We start from the raw sequence: 22,113 nt of genomic DNA on the forward strand, positions 1-22,113 counted from the left end.
GCATTTGCATTAATTGCAAAATTTAATTAAGTAGATAAATGACCAAGAAGAGATGAGAGACAATTTAGTATAAGACTTTCGTAATCTGTCAGAAAAGTTTGAGCAGATAATTTATTAGCGAGGTTTTTACTTACCTTCTTCTCCTTTTATATTTCTTGCATCCATATGCAGAAGTTCTCAACATGTTTGTTAAAACAGCTGAATGGTAAGAGCAGGGTCATTCTGGAGTGAGTGGGCATAAGCTGGATACGCCTTATGTTACAGTTAGTTTTATTAGAGAAACACCAGTGTGAGTAAATCCTGAGTGCATTTTTTTTTGGGGGGGGGGTGAGCTATCCTTTAAATACGAGTAATAAACAGTACAGGGTTTCAGTCTTTTCTTTTTCTTAAGTAAAATCGAATTAAAACTGACTTGGAAATGTTTTCCCATCATTTTCTTTCTTATTCTCAAATGCCTTAACTTGAAATATTACATGCTTAAAACTTTATAAAATTAAGTTATGAAAAAGGTAAATAATTTCAGTATCTCATTGTGTGAAAATTATATACAGGGTATCTCACAAAAGTGAGTACATCCCTCACATTTCAGCAACCATATTAGTATATCATCTCAAGGGACAATACTATAGAAATCAAACTTGGATATATTTTAGAGTAGTCAATGTGCTGCTTGTATAGGAGAATATATATTTACTATCCTCTGAAAATAACTATTGTCAATATAGCTGGCAACAAAACAGCACATTGCTCTAAAATATATCCAAGTATTTCTATAGTATTGTTCCTTTCAACTCAATTTGTGAAACTCGTGTATCAAATAAATTCAATGCACACAGACTGAAGTAGGTGAAGTCTTTGGTTATTTTAATTGTGATAATTTTGGCTCATATTTAACAAAAACCCACCAATTCACTCTCAACAAATAAGAATACTTAATAAAACCAATATTCTTCTGGAAAGTATGTTGATTTATTGGACATGTACTCAATATTTGGTAGGGGCTCCTTTTGCTTTAATTACTGCCTCAATTCAGCGTGGCATGGAGGTGATCAGTTTGTGGCACTGCTGAGGAAGCCCAGGTTTCTTTGACAGTGGCCTTCAGCTCATCTGCATTGTTTGGTCTCTTGTTTCTCATTTTCCTCTTGACGATACCCTATATATTCTCTCTGGGGTTCAGGTCTGGTGAGTTTGCTGGTCATTTAACCAACTTTTTCAAAAAACACAATGGATCAACATCAGCAGATGACATTGTACCCCAAATCATCACAGACCGTGGAAACTTAACAGTAGATTTCAAGCAACTTGGGCTATGAGCTTCTCCACCCTTCCTCCAGACTCTAGGACCTTGGTTTCCAAATGAAATACAAAACATCTCGGTTACGTATGTAACCTTGGTTCCCTGAATAGGGAACGAGATGCTGCGGTGACGTCACCGCTATGGGAACACCTTCGGTGTGACGAATGTCTGAAGCCCTATACCATCCCGCCAATCCTATTGGCCAAATAGCGCGTGGCACCGCCCATGCATGCGTACGCATATATATACCTGGTGCCGCGCGCCATTTCACTCAGATTTCATGACTGAAGAAGAATGCTATCATGGTACGGCACGGCCAGAACCGCAGCATCTCGTTCCCTATTCAGGGAACCAAGGTTACATGTGTAACCGAGATGTTCCCTTTCATAGGTCACTTCAATGCTGCGGTGATGTCACCGCTATGGGAACGCTATACCATCACGCCATACCATCACGCCTGACGTACCTGATAGCTGGGATCCAAGGAAGCATCTGCTCAAACGGAGAGAACCCGGGAGCCAAGAGCCATCCTCACATCCAGACCGTAAGTCTTGATAAAAGTGCTCGGTGAGGACCAGCCTGCCGCAGCACAGATATCATCCATAGAAGATCCACTGAGAAAGGCTTGAGAAGAAGCCACTGCTCTCGTGGAATGACCTTTTACTCCTAAGGGCGAAGCGAGCCCGCGCGCCTCATAGGCTAAATATATTGCCTCCACCAGCCAATGGGACATGCGTTGTTTGTAACCGCATGGCCTTTATTCCTTTGTCCAAACAGACAACAGCTGGTCAGACTCAACCATGGGGCAGTACGATCCAAATAAGTCTTAAGCTCTCACAGGGCAAGACTTAGATCTCCAGACTTCGCCACAGCAGGGGAAAAAGCCTCCAGGACCACCTGCTGAAAGCGAAAGAGATAGATGCGACCTAGGGACATAATTAGGCCTTGGTCGCAACAACACTTCCACAGAGTCTGTGCTATAAAGTCAGGATTTATCCGGAACCAATTCCAAGGGCTCAAACAGATGCCCTGATAAACCATGCAACACAATGGAAAATCCATGAAGGAACTCGCACGGGGCGGAAAAGGCCTCCGCCGTCGCGCACCCTGTATGAACGAGAAACAGTGGATGACGGCCCACTGAGGCACCATTTATATATTCGTGGTAAGCTGAATGGCTGCCACGTAAACCTTAGGGTAGCTGGTGTCACTCCATCCGAAAAACGTTCCTGAAGGAACTCCAGTACTGACGCCACTGGGCATTAAACTGGATCCATATTATGAGTTTCACACCAGGCCGTAAACGGTCTCCACTTGAAAGCATATAAGCGTCTCGTAGAAGCTGCTCTAGAATTCAGTATAGTCTCGGTAGTTTCAGCAGAAAGACCGGGACATATGAACTCACTCCGCTCAGAGGCCACGCCCACAGATTCCATAGATCTGGCCTCGGGTGCCAAATCAGTCCCTGTGCTTGTGATAATAAATCCTGTCTTAGGGGAATCTCCCATGGAGAGCCCGCTAACAGATTGATCAGATCCACAAACCACGGCTGTGTGTGTGCCACCGCGGAGCCACCAGCAGCAGCTGTTCCACCCTGTCCACCCGTATTCTGCATAATACCGCCGAAATCAGACAGATTGGGGGAAAACGCATACAAACTGGTCCTGGGCCAGTTGTGGGCTAATGCATCCAAGCCCAGGGGTGCTGGAGGGCATAGGGAGAACCAAAGCGGGTAATGCTGCGTAGTCGTGTTTGACGCAAACAAAACCACTTCGCTTCCCCAAAAATCTGCCATAGGAGACTACCGTTTGGGGGTGCAATCCCCACTCCGCTTGCTCCAGAGTCTGCCTGGATAGCAAATTCGCTCCAAAGTCCAACGTCCGGGGACATGAACAGCTCGGATCGATAGAATTTAGTTCTGAAAACAAAGAACATGTTTCGCCAGCCTGCACAGGGGGCGAGAGCATAATCCTCTCTGATGAGTCAGATATGACACAACCGCTGTGTTGTCTGATCTGAGCAGCACATGACGGCCGATCAGCAGATTCGAGAAATACTGGAGAGCCAGAAAAACAGCCAGTAATTCCAACCTGTTTATGTGCCAACTCCCTTGACAAACAGCTCCCCAGTCGGTCAAAGACGCATCCGTCGTGACAGTCTCTCGGGAAGCGCAAATCCTGATAAGCGCAAGTACTGATACGCTTTGCTCTCTAAAGCGAATCTGAGGAACTTCCTGAGTCTCCTGATGATCATCAAAATCTTGAATTTCCTCAGCCTGAGTGCAAGATTCAGATGGTGTAAATCCAGAATGGGTCGTAATCCGCCGTGTTTTTTTTTTTTTTTAAATGACGGCTGTAAAAAACCCTGCCTCCATCTGAGAGGGGTGTACTTCCTCTATAGCCCCTTTGCTCAGCAGAGTTGACATCTCCTGTCGTAGCACCGCTATATCCATCGGCTTCGCCGCCGTGGAAAGAATTCTGCGGAAAGGAGACGGGCCTTATTGAAACTGAATGGTGTATCCGTGACAAATCGTGCGTAACACCCATAGAGAAATGTCAGGCAAGCGTTCACACACGGCCCGAGACCATACTAGCGGTCTCAAAATTTTCGCTTCCTGCAGCGCTGTCATACATGTTAAAATGTCCGGGCACGAAAAGCTTGTGGCGTTCGTGCACAGGGGAAGTGTATGTATAAGAGCCGTTGTGTATAATCCTGAAACGTGTCCACGGCAGGAATTAGGCCAACAGATTGAACATCGGGCTCTGCCGCTAGCGAAAAACAGCGGCTGTGCGAGCCGTCATAAATGGGTCGCCTGTGCAGGACCCTTGAATCGCCCCTCGAATTCTGAAAGCTGGATTGCGCAGAGTGTCTGAGGGAACGCTTGGCATTACAGCTCAATCCAATTTAATCCAACAAGATAAACATCGGGCCACGCTGCTAGCGAGAACACAGCAGCTGTATGAGCCGTCATACACTGGCCATCTTTGCCAGCCTCCGCGCCGTCCCTCAAACTCTGAAGGCTGAATTGTGCAGAGTGTCTGAGGGGGCGCGCGAATGAGAGCTCAGTTCAATGACGCTCGAGGTGCCCTTGCTGCGAGACAGTCAATGTTAGAGAACATGAAGGAAAACGCATGCATCAAACTCGCTGCGTTTCGTTGTGTATAATCCTGAAGCGTATCCACGGCAGGATTTAATCCAACAAGATAAATATCGAACCACGCCGCTAGCAAGAACGCGGCTGTTGTGTGAACCGTCATACGCTGGCCATCTTTGCCAGCCTCCGCGCCGTCCCTCAAACTCTGAAGGCTGGATTATGCAGAGTGTCTGAGGGGGCGCGCGAATGATAGCTCAGTTCAATGACGCTCGAGGTGTCTTTGCTGCGAGACAGTCAATGTTAGAGAACATGAAGGAAATGCATGCATCAAACTCGCTGCGTTTCGTTGTGTATAATCCTGAAGCGTATCCACGGCAGGATTTAATCCAACAAGATAAACATCGGGCCACGCCGCTAGCGAGAACGCGCCGTCCCTCAAACTCTGAAGGCAGAGTGTTTGAGGGGGCGCTCAAATGATAGCTCAGTTAAATGACGCTCGAGGTGCCCTTGCTGCGAGACAGTCAAATGTTAGAGTGTGGAAACTGCAGTGAGAGGCTTAGATGTGCATTAGCAGTCCAACAGCGCTCTCTGGAGGCGGGCACAGTCCTTGGCAAACATGAAGGAAAAACGCATGCGTCACATTCGCTGTGTTTTGTTGTGTATAATCCTGAAGCGTATCCACGGCAGGATTTAATCCAACAAGATAAACATCGGGCCGCGCCGCTAGCGAGAACGCGGCGGCTGTGTGAACCGTCATACGCTGGCCATATTTGCCAGCCTCCGCGCCGTCCCTCAAACTCATAAGGCTGGATTGTTTAGAGTGTCTGAGGGGGCGCGCGAATGATAGCTCCGTTCAATGACGCTCGAGGTGCCTTTGCTGCGAGACAGTCAAAGTTAGAGTATGGGGACTGCAGTGAGAGGGTAGATGTACATTAGCAGTCTAACAGCACTCTCAGTGAAGGGCATAGTCCCTGGTATATTAACATGAAGAAAAGCGTGTGCGTCAAACTCGCTGCGTTTCGTTGTATATAATCCTGAAGCGTATCCACGGCAGGATTAAATCCAACAAGATAACATCGGGCGAAAACGCGGCGGCTGTGTGAGCCGTAATCCACCATTTGAAGAGCAAAAACTGTTGATTTAACGCGCTCGAGTGGGGGAGAGCGAGCACATGGAACTCCAGTGCATCACTGTATTCATAGTCAAGCCGCACATATCGCCCCTAACCAACACCTCGTGCAGGGCCTCGGCGACCGCAGAAGCGAAACGGTGGGGGTTAGACGCGAGGCGACTTAAGAAATACACTCCAGAGCGCGGATACTTCCTATTGGCGTAGTGCACAGGGGAAGTGTATGCATATTATACTGTAGCCATAGGCTATCAAGGAGAGAACCTGTAGAGAGGCTGCAACGAACCTCTCATAAGTGCCTCCTCGTGATAACCCATCATACGGCTCCTACCTTTCGTTGACTCATCGCGTCCGCGGAGAGGAGTATACTGCTCGTAGATGATCGCTGAGAACGCGAGATAATAGGGCACAGAAGATTCGCTCCGTACTGAAGGAATGAAATCTGAGTGAAATGGCGCGCGGCACCAGGTATATATATGCGTACGCATGCATGGGCGGTGCCACGCGCTATTTGGCCAATAGGATTAGCGGGATGGTATAGGGCTTCAGACATTCGTCACACCGAATGTGTTCCCATAGCGGTGACGTCACCGCAGCATTGAAGTGACCTATGAAAGGGAACTTGCTCTCATCTGAAAAGAGGACTTTGGACCACTGGGTAACTGGGTGCAGATCTTCTTCTCCTTAGCCCAGGTAAGAAGCCTCTTTTTCTGTGGTTCAGGAGTGGCTTAACAAGAGGAATACAACAACTGTAGCCAAATTTCTTGACACATCTATGTTTGGTGGCTCTTGATGCCTTGACCCCAGCCTCAGTCCATTCCTTGTGAAGTTTACTCAAATACTTGAATCGATTTTGCTCGACAATCCTCATAAGGCTGGGGTTCCCTTGGTTGGTTGTGCATCTTTTTCTTCCACACTTTTCCCTTCCACCCAACTTTCTGATAACATGCTTGGATACAGCACTCTGTGAACAGCCAGCTTATTGACAATTTTTGTGACTTACATTCCTTGTGAAAGGTGTCAGTGATTGTCAGAGACCATTTTGAAGGCTCAGAAAACCTTTGCAGGTGTTTTGAGTTGATTATCTGATTGGCATGTCATCATATTCTAATTTGTTAAGATAGTGAATTAGTGGGTTTTTGTTAAATGTGAGCCAACATCATCTAAATTAAAAGAACCAAAGACTTAGACTACTTCAGTCTGTGTGCTGTGCTTATAAATTGGCTTGCCATATAACATTTCTTATTGAAATAAATGACATTGGGTTAGGGTTTCCTTTTTATCCTGTAAATGACATATTCAAGTAATTTGAGTTTTACATTTAATTTCAGACCAAAAATACATTCTGGATATTTTTAATGATGTAAAGATTAAGATGTAATTAGAAACCAATTAAAGATTAAATGTTATTTATAGTATAAGTCATAATTTAATTACACATTGCTAGCAGATATGTGGAACTGAAATTTCGACAAGTAAAAACTCATTCACGACTACTGAAGCTTTTCAATTATTAAACGTCTAGCCATAGACGCATTTCATCTAATTTTTATTGATTTATTTATCTGACGAACGTCACAAAAACCAGGCAAATCCGTTTCCACATCCGTCGCGAAGGAAGTGCGCAGCACTCGCAGAGTTAGTTTCCCGGATGCAGTTTTGTCGCCATATTTAGTCGCCGGTAGGATACGAGGATTTTAGGCTGCTTTTACTCTGCGTCCGTCTTAACAAACACAAAGCGTCTTTTACCGTAGGATTTCCGCCTCCTCCGGTCCCCGGCAACATGGCAGACCGAGAGCACTTGGTTTACCAGGCTAAACTAGCAGAACAAGCCGAGAGATACGATGGTGAGTTGATATGTTTTGTCAGGTTGTGTTGTCACGCATTTGAATTACATCAGAGGGATGTCGATTTACTGATAAAACTGTGATGAACCCAAAAAACGAAGCGTTATCCTTTCACACGTGTCTCTGCAGGCGACATGCGAAGACAAACACACGAGAGATGTTTAAGGCCTAAAAAACTCAAGCCAGCCTCAGCATTGTTATTACTGAACTGAAGTCAATCTGTGCTTCTCTTGATAACAACTGTCTGTGGATGATTGATCTCATGATCTGATACTGTACTAGAATTAGATTGACTTGTGATTCAAAGAATGTGCAGCATTTAAACGCACTGAATGATACACTGTTTTCATTTCGATACAACGGACCTGAATAAGTAAATAATAATAATCGGACTGTGTCCATATTTTAGGTGATGCAATAGTGACTCGGCCTGAATCCAGCTGTTTATTCTGCACTTATCGATTGTGGGTTGATCAAATATAATATGTGTTTTATGGACCCTTGTGGGACACTGCATAGTGTTTCTCAGTCGTTTTCATTGGTGCATTAAATATGCAATTTCCCACATTTGAGAGAGCTTTGAAATGATGTGCTATGCTTTCTTGATGGACTGAGAATGACACAGCACTTTGGATAAAAGAGAATTATAAAAGATATTCATTTACTTTTACAAGTTTTTACAATGAATCTATATAGATTCATATGATTTTTCAGATATGCACAAACAAACATATAGATAGAAAGATACTAAAATTTGAGCTTTGATGCATTACCCAGTACAGCAGGCATTATAAATCTCTTAATGACTGATGAAACAAGGCAATAACTGATATGCATTGTATGCATAGATGACAGAGCAATAAATATTTATTTTTTCTTCCAACATGCACTCATTCAATACTTTATTCAAGTCATGTAAAGTTATTTGACTTGAGAGAGAGCTTGATTTGGTGAGTTTGATTTTTTTTTTTTTTTTTAGCACCAAGCTTGAAATGCATAATCGAGCATTTATGCAACACACATAATTTGTGCAATAAGGCTGTCATGTTTAATAATTTATTAAAGCAAGGCCTTTTTTTAATTTTGCATGAAATTCATAAAACACCCACAAGATGGCAGAATGAATCGGTGGATCCAATGCTACAAAAGAGATCCTTAAAATGCTTTACTATTGGGAAAGATATTGGTAAAACCATTTATTGGTTGATCTCTGCTTCTATAGGCTATAATGTTATTATGCACAGCACAATATAAAAGAAAAGTGCTGTCACCGTTTCTGTCATTGAGACTTTACCAGTTAAACTAAATGTAATGCATGCAGAAGAATAATGTCTTGAGATAAATGAGTGTACTTGTCTTAAACTAGCATCTGCTTCAGAATTAATGAAATCTGAACTTATTACTTTTGACATGAACTTTCTTGTTAAACCACTCAGGCATTGAATTTTGTTATGCACTAAATTTGTGTTTTTTCCTCCAGATCTTAGGATGATTATTCTCTGTGTTTCAGAAATGGTGGAGTCCATGAAGAGCGTTGCAGGAAAGGACACAGAGCTGACCGTAGAGGAGAGAAACCTGTTATCGGTGGCGTATAAGAACGTGATCGGCGCTCGACGAGCCTCCTGGAGGATCATCAGCAGCATCGAGCAGAAAGAGGAGAGCAAGGGAGGAGAGGGAAAGCTCAAGATGATCCGGGAATACAGACAAGCGGTGAGACGCGTGCAGAATAAACTCCTCAGCATAAACCTAAACCAGTGACCGTTCATCTCAGGTTCTGATTTCTTACACCGTAATCATTCTGTGTGCTCTTCACCAAAAGTCAAGTCATTTTCAAATGCTAGACGGTGGATTTAGTGGACTAGTGTTCCTTACTGAAGTTTGACGTGCTGCATATGAAAAGCACATTACTTTTTGTGCATCATTAATAGTGCATGAAAAATACATATTTGTACAACTTATACAAGCTGATCTGTTATTACAAAAAGCATAACACAAACCTCTAGAATGTTCCCATCTTTGCAAAATAAAAATATCTTTAAAAAAAAAAACCCATACGCATCCATACCAAAACCAATGTTTTAGAATTAATAGGGTTGCAAAAATGTTGGAAAAATTCCAGTTAACTTCAGAAACATTCCAGAAGCTTCCGGAACTTTACAGGATTTTATTTTCGGAATATTCCAGGGATTTTTTTTTTGTGGAAAGTTTCCGGAATTTTTCCTCCCTTTTGCAACCATAATGATAAACGATAGAAGTTCTAAAATATACCTGAAATATTTACCGAAATATTGATGCTAGTTTTAAAAACATAATATTCATGTTTTAAACCTATTAATAAACATTTAGATAATTGTTTCTAATAGGTTAATGCTTTTTCTCCTTTTATACATCAACCCATAAGTTGAAATGCCTTGAGTTGTGAGCTCTGTGGATTCATGTGTGCAGTAAGGCCAGTATTACTCTGCGCTTCTCTTCGGTTTTGCAGGTTGAGAATGAGCTGAAATCTGTTTGCAGTGACATACTGGATGTCCTGGACAAACACCTCATTCCTGCAGCCAACACGGGAGAATCCAAAGTCTTCTACTACAAAATGTAGGTGTTTGACGAATCAAAGTACATGTGAGCAGATTAGTATGCTTCAAGGTATGAAGTTAATAATCATGCATGTTTCTAGGAACTCAAATCCATGAGCTACATGAGGGAATAGTACCATGCTCTACAGACATAAAGCCATGTATTTAACACACAGAACCTCACTCACCTGTGAAGTCCTGAATGCATGCACTTTCTTGTTTGCATTACTAAACATGTGTGACACAAACATACATTTAGGACTTTACAGGTCCTTGGTGATTCATAAAATGCAAGTGAATGGCTACCATGACTATGAGAGTTAAAAAACAAACGAATGGTAACACAAAATGAGCACCCGTGGCTCCCGATGATATATGATGAGGTCTTATGAAGCAAAACCATCAGTCTGTGCAAGAAACTGAACATTATATATATATATATATATATATATATATATAACATTTATCACCTGTGATCCAGAGCCTCAGGCTGACGGGGAAATATGATTCTTTTCTGTGAACTGTTTCTTTTGGACAACTGATTCACCAGTCTGTTTACTGTATTTTCCGCACCATAGGGCGCACCGGATTATAAGGCGCATAGAATAGAAGATACTGCAGTCAAACGTTTGACTGGGTTTGAGTTATGCATCCAGTAGATGGAGCTGTGTTAAAGGGAATGTCAACATTTTGACAGAGTGCCTTGATCCATATATAAAGCACACTGTCGTTTTTTGAGAAAATTAAAGGCTTTTAAGTGCGCCTTATAGGGCGGAAAATACGGTACATAATCATGCAGTGATGTAATGCATATGCATCTATATTATTAACGCACACAGTAATGATGTAAAACGTGAATGTTTTGCATGTCTAAAGCATTTAACGTCTTCATCATCCCACCTTTTTATACAAGCAATGAGAAACCATAACTTTAATTTGACCCCTTCATTTGATTGCTTTGTTCACGTCTGCACATATCAGCGGCTCTTTGGTTCAAGTCTGTTATAATGTCATGAATTGGTTCATTCATCATAGGCTCGAATATGCCGCTATTTCAGCTCATTTAAAGAAAGAACCATTTCAAAAGAATTATATGATTGTGAACTGGACATTTTTGGGTGTACTGTCCCTTTAAGTGCATAATACTTTTCTTCTAATGAAAAAAAAACAACAGCATTGGAACAGCTTGAAAATGTGCATGTGTGCATTTTAATGTTCTGGCCTACAGTAGTCTGCTTTCTTCATTCTAATGGTTTTGTGTAGTCTTGAACACATTTCTGATAGCAAGATCTCAGAATAATCATTGTAGCTAATTAGAAGATAATGAGTCATTTGACGCACTTATTTTGGTGTTTATTGTGCGTGTCTGCAGGAAGGGCGACTACCACAGGTACCTAGCAGAGTTTGCCACAGGTAATGACAGGAAGGAAGCAGCGGAGAACAGTTTGGTGGCGTATAAAGCTGCCAGTGACATCGCCATGATTGAGCTCCCGCCCACACATCCCATCCGGCTCGGACTCGCTCTCAACTTCTCTGTCTTCTACTACGAGATCCTGAACTCCCCCGACCGAGCCTGCAGGTTAGCTGCTTCTCTCCTCACTCAAACTGTGTAGTGTTTGACGCTAGCTTGCTTCTGTCCCATATTAGTATGCACAGACACCTATGGATCAGACAGTTTAATATTTGTATTAACTTGAGTGCTTCATCCTGCAGCCTCTGGTTGATGAGCACATTGATAAGCTTGACTCGCTCTTCCAACAGGTTGGCGAAGGCGGCGTTTGACGATGCGATCGCGGAGCTGGACACGCTGAGTGAGGACAGTTACAAGGACTCGACGCTCATCATGCAGCTGTTGCGGGACAACCTGACGCTCTGGACCTCAGACACACAGGGAGACGGTGAGACACGGCTGTCTTAAAGCTGCAGAGGAGCGCTCATAATTACTGTGCACTGCAAAAATCAGTCTGAAATCAAGCACTATCTTTGTCTTGTTTTTCAGTTAGGCCACAAGCTATGTAATCCCAAATTCTGTAGTTTGAAATACAAAAACAAGAATTGGTATAGTGACAAATTATTAAAGAACCTTTGAAAACCCTTTTTTTTTTCTACTTTACTTTAAGGTTTCCTTGTTAGAGTGTAATTATACATTTGTGACCCTGGAGCACAAAACTTAAGTGTCAATTTTTCTGATATTGTGATTTATAACATCTTCTGGAAGCTGAATAAATGAGCTTTCCATTGATCGTATGAGTTGTTTGGAGGACAATATTTAGCCGAGATGCAACTATTTGAAAATCTGGAATCTGAGGGTGCAGAACAAAAAACTAAATCTTGAGAAAATCCTCTTTTAAAGTGGATTTAAAATAATTTTACAAAAGTGATTTTATGTTCATAAAAGTGTCTACTTTTAAGGTTTCAAATAAGTTTTTTGAAAATAAAATGTAAAAATTTGGTTGAAATGTTAGATTGTCATTCAATGCAACACAATATTTATGTAGACATTTAAACAACATGCTTATTCTGACGTGTGCATATTAAAATGTGTAAAAGAATAAGGGAGCATATTAATTTTAATTTCTTTTTAAATTAGTAAAAAATTCTTACTGACAAATGGGCAAAACTTAGGACAGTGGCAAATATTAAGAATGTAAAATGACCAGTAATTAATATTTGGGGTGAAAGTAAGTAATCTCTTAATATGTCATACATTTATTTTTGTTGTAAATATGCCTGACAAGATTGTTCACTGAAGGAGTTTCACTGAAGTGTCTTCTGTAAATCAGGGGAAAATGTAAGATATTAATTTCTTTGCTAAATTAAACAAAACCAAATTTAAATTAAACAAAATGTAAAACATTTAGCATTTGGGGGGGGGCTACAACAATTTAAAGCAGTATTAGACTATTTCGTCTTTGACCCGAGGACATGTAACGGATGTAACAAGGACACCTTAAATAAAGTGTTACCTTTGCTTTTTTTAATCAAATTCAAAATGTTTTATTGTATTGTAATATTTCTACTCCTTTAAGAAAATTTGATTCAGTGGATACCCTTGAATAGCTAGTTAATCCTTTTTTTTTTCTTTTTCTTTTTTTCTTTTTTGGAAAAACAAGTCTTAAATATTTAAATAATGTTAAATCATTATATGTCTCTTTAATCATGCAGATATGTTGTTATTGTGGAAAAAAGCTGGAATACTCTTCAAAAGGATTTAATCAAACAGTATCTAAATATCTTTAGCTTCTATTTCTATAATTTATAGTTTCTATAGTTTTTTTCTGTAGTTTTTATGTTGTGAATAAAGTAATTGGTATATTGTTAAAAACAATGAAGTTAATTAAATAAAAACATCTTTGGTTAGAAATGAATGCATTGTTTAGAAGTTCAAATTCAATTTTATAATGATGGAAAAGTGGATCTTAAATATCATTGTTTCTATCTCTGTAACTTACTCCAAGTTTACAGTTTCCGTCACTTTTAACAACTCAACTATGGTTTTCAGTGTGTGTGTGTGTGCGTGTGTGTGTGCGTGTGTGTGTGCGTGTGTGTGTGTGTGGGGGGGTTGACTTCAGCTTTGTGTCTCAGGCTCTAAACATGTCAGGTGTGGAGTTTGTCTTCTAGTGTGCAGCCACTGGAATAACAAAGACTCGTTCTCTTTCAGGTGAAGAACAAAATAAACCGGCGCTGCAAGATGCTGAGGAGGAAAAGCAGTGAGATGTGACCGCCAACACGCTAAACCCCCTCTCTCTCTCTCTCTCTCTCTCTCTCTCTCTCTCATGGGTCATAGAGAAGAGTTCAGATAATGAATTTATCACTTTGTCTGTTACTGTCTTTCCTCTCGCTCCTTGTTTCATACCTTTGCTCTGACCATCTACACTAGTTTGGAATAATGAAGACTTTTAAATGTCTTCGAACGAAGTCTCTTCTGCTCACCAAGGCGGCGCTTATTTGTTAAAAATACAGTAACAACAGTGGAATATTACTACAGTTTAAAACAGCTGTATTCTATGTGAATATGTTGTATAATGTCATGTATTCCTGTGATGCAGCGCTGTATTTTCAGCATCATTCCTCCAGTCTTCAGTGTCACGAGATCTTCAGAAATCAGAATAATATGATGATTTACTGCTCCGTTATGATTGATGGGGAATTATTGGTGCTCAAGGGCACGCTAAAATGATCAAAAATGATCTTACATATATTTAGATTATTTTTTATATATATATATATATATATATATATATATATATATATATATATATATAATGCACTGATTTCTGAAGATAATGTGACGCTGAAGACTGGAGTAATGATCCTGAAATACAGATTTGATCACCGGAATAAATGACTTTTTTTAAGTGTATTCAAATAGAAAACAATTTGTAATAATTCATATCACTGCACTTACTGAGCAGAAGAGACGTCGTCTTTCACAAACAAACACAATTATTCCAAACTCTTGACCGGTTGTGTATATTTTTAGGGGGTTTTAGGGTTTTATTGAATGTATTTTTTTTGGATCCTAAGTGTTTTTTAATTAACGGTTCACTTCGATGTTCTATGAATATAAGAGACCAGAATGGAGAGTTTCCTCTGGAAGGTTTGGTTTTGTTACCGGTTACAAAACCCTTGAGAATCACACTTTTATTACACAAGTTTCTTTCTCAGTGTTGTTCTGTCCGTCGTTGAGCTCAACGGTCGTTACTGGAGGCATTTCTTTAGATTTTCTCGAAGTTGAAACTCAAGCTGTTTATTGTAAATTCACCCTCACAAACGTTTCTTTAAAAGCGAAGTGTTTTTTGTTTTGTTGTTGGTCAGCAGGTTGTCTGTGTGTGTGTGTGTGTGTGATGTGGTCTGTGACAACGGGTCAATAACTATAATGCTTTGCAAGCTTTTAGGAAATGAATGCAACCCTCGCCTCCTCGTTATTCAGAGGCTGCTGCTGCAGAAATGTTGCTATAGAGCCGTAAATAGGTGTTTTAAAGAAGGAAAAAACGTTTCTCAAGATCAGATGCAAAACAAGCACGATGCATTCGTTTTCCTTCAGCTGATTATGAAGTGAAACTAGTTTGGGATTTTGGTGACCCTTTACAATAAGGTTTATTTAGTTCATATTGGCACAAGTTAACAATGAACAATACTTAAACATTTACATTTAGTCTTTAATCGTTGTTCAGTTTTAACACTTACTAATGCATTTAAAATCAGGTTATAGTTAATGTGCTCGAATAAACATGAATGAATAAACAATTGTTTAAAAAAGCTATCAAATTTGATTACACTATTTTAAAGTGTTCTTATTAAACTGTTATTATGCAATTAAGCTCGGTGTTATTAATTAACATGTATTTACTCTCAAATGTAAGGTTAGTCGCTTGTAATTATGCACAGTACTGTTATTGTGTACGGTATTGTGCATCAAGGAGACTGTAAAGTTAAGCAAGTTTATAAATATTCTGCTCATTTCTAGTTCATGTTAGTTAATACATTTAATGTTAACAAGTCAGACTTTGTGAAGTGTTACCAGGATTTGTTTGTGTATCTTCTCTGGGTCTGACTCTTTCTCTTTCTCTCTTCTGTCAGCATCCTCATGTATTTCTTCTGTTTCTTCAGTACGTGTAACTTGAATCTGATTTGTACTGCTGTTCGTTCTGCCTGAAGCCAACAAGCACCTGGAAACACCGCATGGGATCCACTCCACCTTTCAGATAAACCAAGACTAAATAAATGAACTAATAAAACACTATCTTTACCTTTCTCTCCGTTTGAATTGATTTATTGGTGTCCAGGTGGTTTTTTTGTAACAGGAAAAAAAAATACTTGGTACAATGGAAAAATATGGTTAAGAAATCATTTTTTTAGGTCAGATTTACTAGCAATTTCTGAAACAATTACAAAGGAATGCGAACGCTTTAGTTTTTGTTCTTATATGTGGAGGAGCATTTCCCAGGAGATGCTAAATGACCCATGCTAACTAGCCAAACCTGACACATACAGAAGAGTAGGGTTGATAATGATATTAAAACAAACTTTTATTAGTGTTCGTGACTTAAATTACTTCAGTGGTGTTCTACAGCCTTTCTCTTTAATGGATAGTTCACCCAAAAAAGAAGTCGTCATTTAAGAGTTTTGCCTAAATGATTACAGTCCGTGTTTGTCCTGCACACAGTTGCAGTCAACGGGGTCCAAAACAACACTGGGCTTGGACTCAACTCACTTTTATTATAAGGACCGAACAAAAGAGATGCAACCCTGTAACTATCTCTTTATCTTCTGGTCCGTCAGACTGAGGGTCAGTTGGTGGCACTAAGTGCATCTCTGTAATCTGTTGGTGCTAATGTCCAGAAGCTGATGCTAGATCCAGACAAGCATTTCAGTCCCAAGATCATGTTGCCATTACATTGTTCTTAAGACAAAAAAAGTGGAAAACGGATTCTGCTGCTTCATATTTTTATGGAAACCATTTTATTAGGATTCTCTAATAACAGGATTATTAGAAAGTTAAAACGGCATTTATTTTTAAATAAAAACCTTTCTTAACTATTATAAATGTCTTTAATTTCACTTTTTCATTCTTTGGGATAAAAGTATTAATTTCTAACTTAAATAAATGCATACAAACATACAAAACTCACCCAAACTTTAAAGTGGTAGTGTGTTACAGAAGGCCTGTATTGGACGTGTCCTCATCCAGTACACAGCGCTTGTTTGAAAGACTGAAGTGTCTGAACACTGATGATTGCCAGAGCCATGTTCATGTTCCTGTGTTGATCATCATCTAATCCAGGTAAGACACTGGCTGCCAGACCTCAAAAAACATCATCATGTGTCTTGATGCTGTTCCTTAGCATCATTTGCTTTAGAAACTGATCTTCTCTTTCTGCTGTCTCTGGCCAATGGCAGTGAAGTCACAAGCCAAAAATAAGTTGCAGGTCTTAAAAGTCATACATGGTTGCATTAACATAGTTAAGAAGACAGCATCTTGAATTTATCTCGTGATACCACGTTAACATATATTGTGTGAATGTGTTTTAATTTCGACCTCTATATTAAACAGGCTACAGCATTTATACTGAAGGCACGAGCTGCGTGGATTAACATTCAACGAAATGTCAAGTTAATTTTTATTTGTATAGCGCTTTTTACGATACAAATCATTGCAAAGCAACTTTACAGAAAATTAATGTTTCTACAATATTTAGTTGTAGTTTATAAGTGGTGACTCAGTTTATGGTAGAAATGTACAGAAGAATCAATTAAAACAATCAAACAGATGATGAACACTATTAACAGCAATTATTATGATGCCATCCAACTTATAGGAATATTTGTTAGTTCTGTGTGTTGTTTCAGGGTTAGCATCATCTGAGTTCCTCTGAGGGGTTTGCATCATCTCTTCTCATGTGTTCTGGATCAGGACTGGAGATTGTGTAAATCCTAGTTACCAAAACAGAGAAACAAATAGAGACATAATTAGAGTAGCTGCTGTTCCAACTAAGTATAATGAATTAGTTTAACCCAAGCTAAAGAATAAGAATTCACATTTGATCAGATACAACTGCAGTCACAAATCATGAGATGCATTATTCGAACGCTTGGCGAAAGAGATGTGTTTAATCTAGATTTTGTGACCATAGGAAGCGTGATGGATTGTAACATGGTATACGGCTAGTTAAGTACGCAGGAGCTAAACCATTTAGGGCCTTATAGGTAAGTAATGATAATTTGTAACTGATATGGAACTTAATATGTAACCAGTGCAGAGACTGTAAAATTAGGGTAATATCATCATATTATCTTGACTTGGTAAGGACTCTGGCTGCTGTATGTTCCCACATTTTCTAATAATAATAGCAAGGGGCAACATGTATATTGAAAATAGCAGAGGACCTAGAACAGATCCTTGTGGCACTCCATATTTTACAGGTCATTTGCAATTGCAACAAGTGCAGTTTCTGTGCTATGGTGGGGCCTAAAACCTGAATAAAATTCCTCATACAGATTTTTTATTATTTTTTCTTTTATTTATTTTTTCTTTTGCAGGTAGGAGCACAATTGAGCAGGCACAACTTTTTCAAAAATTTTAGACATAAATGCAATATTTGAAATGGGTGTGTTATTGGCCAGTTCACTAGGATCTTGTTTTGGTTATGGCTAAGAGTCAACTATCCAGCGAGATAGTTGCATTGTAACTGGCAGCCCTTTAGAGTGGCCTCTGAAGCAAAAAGAGTGGATTGGGACCCTGCTACTTCTCTGAATTAAGAACAGCTAGAAGGGTAATGACTTTGTTCTCTGAATGGAGTCGAGAGCACTTTAGGCACATAGCTGTGTTTTGGTTTGACAATGACACTACAGTTGTAAGGCCCAAACTCAAGGCATGAGCCACTGATCAACAGTGCTTGGCTTACAAGTTGCCCACTCCTTTGACCGATGCTTAAGCCAAAAGGAGGGAGGACTGGAGCAGCTCAAAGGGAGGACTATGGATAAATCTCAGGTCAGCACAGTATGAGGACAAGGCAGATTTAATCTCCCTCAAAAAAAATTAATGACATGATCATTCCTGCCGTCTGACTTGCCAGCCACGAGAGCGTGATTCGCCGCGATGGCTTCCATGTGTTCTTTGAGTGAGGGAGGAGATTCTGATGACATCTGGGTAGGTAACATTTGTCTAAGCAGTTGCAGGCGGGCTCTTCCAGAGCCTTTGTGAGGATGTAAATCAATTCCATGTCTATGTCGGCCCACGCTGAGTCTTTGAGAGGAAGAGAGCTGGGATCAGCGTTTTTTTCAAGGATGGCTTTTAATGACATCATGAAAGGTGGAACTCCTTGTATTGGCACTTCACCGGGAATTTCACCCACACACACATCCACCAGAGCGAGTGCAAGAGCAAGAGCAGCACATCAACGCACAACATTTAGTGATCTTTTAGCAGAGTATAGAGTAGATATTTTTATTAGACTTGTTGGTTTTCCTCCAGTCTAACACACAACACTACTCACACATTATCCATTATGTAATAATATAGAAATATTAAAAACACTTCAACTAAAATTTATGAAACTAGACAAATCGTAGTTAAATATAGACAGTAAATATTTTGTTTTGTGTACTTTCATACTTCATAACAAACATGTCTAAATCTATATAAATAACCCTAAATATTATAAAGACAGAATTACCACAAAATTATTAATTGGTCAATAACTACAGGAAATTAACAGCCTTTATATAACCAGTGCTATTACATGATCTGATTACAAAATGAAATACTTGTAATTAGAGTACAATAAAAAAACACAAGTAATCAGAGTACAGTTACTTTTTCATGGACTACATGCTGACATTTTACATTACCATCAGTCAACAGCAATAAATTAATTTAACAAAAGTTAACTTGTAAACTTTCATAGTTTGCTACAGTTGTTTACTTTTGTGTGATGAGCACTGATTGATTCTTAAAGGTATAGTTCACCCAAAAATTAATCACAGAAGGATATATTTTGAGTAATTGTAAGCAAATACTTTTGGAGACCATTGACTGTCATTGAAAGGACAAAACAATGACTCAAAACTTTTCTTCTATGTTTCACCAAAGAAAGTAAGTCATACAGGTCGAGTAAATAATGACAGAATTTTCATTTTGGGCTGAACAAGCTCTACAATTAACAACTTATTTTATTGTGATTAGATTTTCATCAAAACATGCAATAATAAAAAAAATGATTTAAGTCTATTTGTGTTGTGGCATGTGCTGTAGTTTTAAGGAATATGTTACTTTTTGGTCTTTTTCTTTGTGTATTTTGTCAGAACAATACAATATAATAGTGCTCTCTGGAAAAAGGCAATATTAAGGATAGAGGACTCATATTTTAGCTGGAAGCAATGGTTGGAAATAAAAAAAATGTCTTGATCGATTTGTTTCTTGCAAACAAGCAGCTTTTGGATTCTCAAGATGTTAACTGATGGAGTGCTGTGGATTATTGTGGTGTTTGTATCAGCTGTTTGGACTCTCATTCTGACGGCACCCATTCACTGCAGAGCATCCATTGATGAACAAGTCATGTAATGCTACATATCTGATGAAGAAACAAACTCATCTACATCTTGGATGGCCCAAGGAAGAAATTTGCAAATCTTTAGTTGTATTTTAAAGAAGTACCCTTGAGAGCCTGTCTAAAGCTGTGGAGGAGCTGGGTTTAGAGTGGTCTCCGCCGGAAGAGCCCACTTGCAGCCGCCTGGATTAGTAGTTCTTGCCGGGTGCCGTCAGGCCCCTTGACAACAAGCTTCACCATTCATCCCAAAGGTCCACGACGAGATCACCAGATCTTGGCATGCCCTATTGAATTCTACGTACCTCCTCTTTGTCCACCCTCACATAGGTCCACGGCACCGAAGAAAAAGTGTACGATAGACTGCCTCCCCTGGATGAATCAGTGGCCATGCATCTCTGCCCGCCCACGGCTATTGGCTGGAAGGCAAAGGCCACCCACCCATCCAAACCGTGTAGGACGACTTTAGCTCTCGCCGGACAAGCCTATTCGACAGCTGGACAAGCTGCCTCGGTGCTTCACTCCATGGCGTTCTCCACTGCATGGACGAGTCCGGTCCAGACCTGGCAGCTTTTAAGGAGTTGCGCAGTGCGACCGACCTTGCTTTGTGTGCCACCAAGATGATGTCTCAGGCGATCAGCAGACCCATGGCCAGCCTTGTGGTGCTCGAGCGCCACCTATGGTTGACCCTTTTGGAGATCAAGGATTGAGATAAGGTCCTTGACTCCCCTGTCTCCCCCACTGGCCTGTTTAGACTTGTGGTCGAGGGTTTCGCCGAACGCTTCAATGCTTCACAGAACTCATCGCAGGCATTGCAACACTTCTTGCCAAAGTGCTCCAGATCTGCAGCCGCTTCCAATCACCCCAAGACTGCACGACTCAGCAGCCCATGAAGCCCGTACCTCAAGCACCATCAGCCTGAACCCCATCATCGCTCCTGCTCAGCCAGACCACCCCCCAATCAGCCTCTGTTGTGCCTCCAAGCACCCCAACCAAATATGGTATTCTTGTGATTATGGGTAGGCATTACTCACCGTGAGGAAGACTGATGCGAGCAGCAGGATGACAGAATAGACCAGGCCTTTATTATTAATAATAATAATAATAAATCATTACATTTATATAGCGCTTTTCTAGGCACTCAAAGCGCTTACATAGACAGGGGGTATCTCCTCTTCCACCACCAGTGTGCAGCATCCACCTGGATGATGTGACGGCAGCCATAGTGCACCAGAACGCCCACCACACACCAGCTTACTGGTGGAGAGGAGACAGAGTGATGAAGCCAATCAGCAGATATGGGGATTGTTAGGAGGCCATGATGGTCAGAGGCCAATGGGCGAATTTAGCCAGGATGCAGAGGTCACACCTCTACTCTTTTCGAAAGACATCCTGGGATTTTTTAATGACCACAGAGAGTCAGGACCTCGGTTTAACGTCTCATCCGAAGGACGGTGCTTGTTGACAGTATAGTGTCCCCATCACTACACTGGGGCGCTAGGACCCACACAGACCACAGGGTGAGCACCCCCTGCTGGCCTCACTAGCACCTCTTCCAGCAGCATCCTAGTTTTCTCAGGAGGTCTCCCATCCAGGTACTGACCAGTCTCAGCCCTGCTTAGCTTCAGTGGGAAACCGGTCTTGGGCTCCAGGGTGATATGGGTGCCGAATAAATGATTGATTATATCATTATTGATGAATATCTGACAAAAGACAGAAAGCAGTAAGAGGAAAGCATCAGCAGGAACACTGCATCTGCACTAGAGGAACAGTAAAATAATTCAAAGACTCACTGCTGATCCATGATCTACTACTAGCGTCCTCAGAGCCCAGGGGAAGCCCAGTCCCAGCAGGATGTCAAAGATATTGCTGCCTATGGAGTTCGACACAGCCATGTCCCCCATTCCTGTGACACAAAATACAACCAGAATGTAATGCATTTGATCTGAACTTATTGTTTCGAAAAAAAAATTTGAGAATTGAACCAAAGCAATTGAGAAAAACTGTAAAATATTTTAATCACGCTATGTTTTCATAACTAATTTATTAAGTTAACATGTTAATCTGACAGTCCTAATGTGTATATATGTACATATATATATATATATATATATATATATATAT

General features: G+C 40.5%; 2 protein-coding genes across 2 annotated transcripts in view; both read left to right on the forward strand.

Annotated features, from left to right (window-relative positions):
- LOC132115358 (26S proteasome non-ATPase regulatory subunit 9-like) overlaps positions 1–22,113 on the forward strand; it is a 110,894-nt gene that overhangs the window by 10,309 nt on the left and 78,472 nt on the right. The gene's annotated exons all lie outside the window — the stretch shown is intronic.
- Positions 7,147–14,913, forward strand: LOC132127369 (14-3-3 protein epsilon-like). Its single transcript, XM_059539212.1, has 6 exons — positions 7,147–7,367; positions 8,878–9,077; positions 9,853–9,959; positions 11,313–11,519; positions 11,702–11,838; positions 13,602–14,913. The coding sequence occupies exons 1-6, from the start codon at positions 7,304–7,306 to the stop codon at positions 13,652–13,654; spliced, it is 768 nt and encodes a 255-aa protein (XP_059395195.1). The 5' UTR covers positions 7,147–7,303; the 3' UTR covers positions 13,655–14,913.

The sequence above is a fragment of the Carassius carassius genome, chromosome 3 (assembly GCF_963082965.1).
Source record: "Carassius carassius chromosome 3, fCarCar2.1, whole genome shotgun sequence".
NCBI lineage: Eukaryota > Metazoa > Chordata > Actinopteri > Cypriniformes > Cyprinidae > Carassius > Carassius carassius.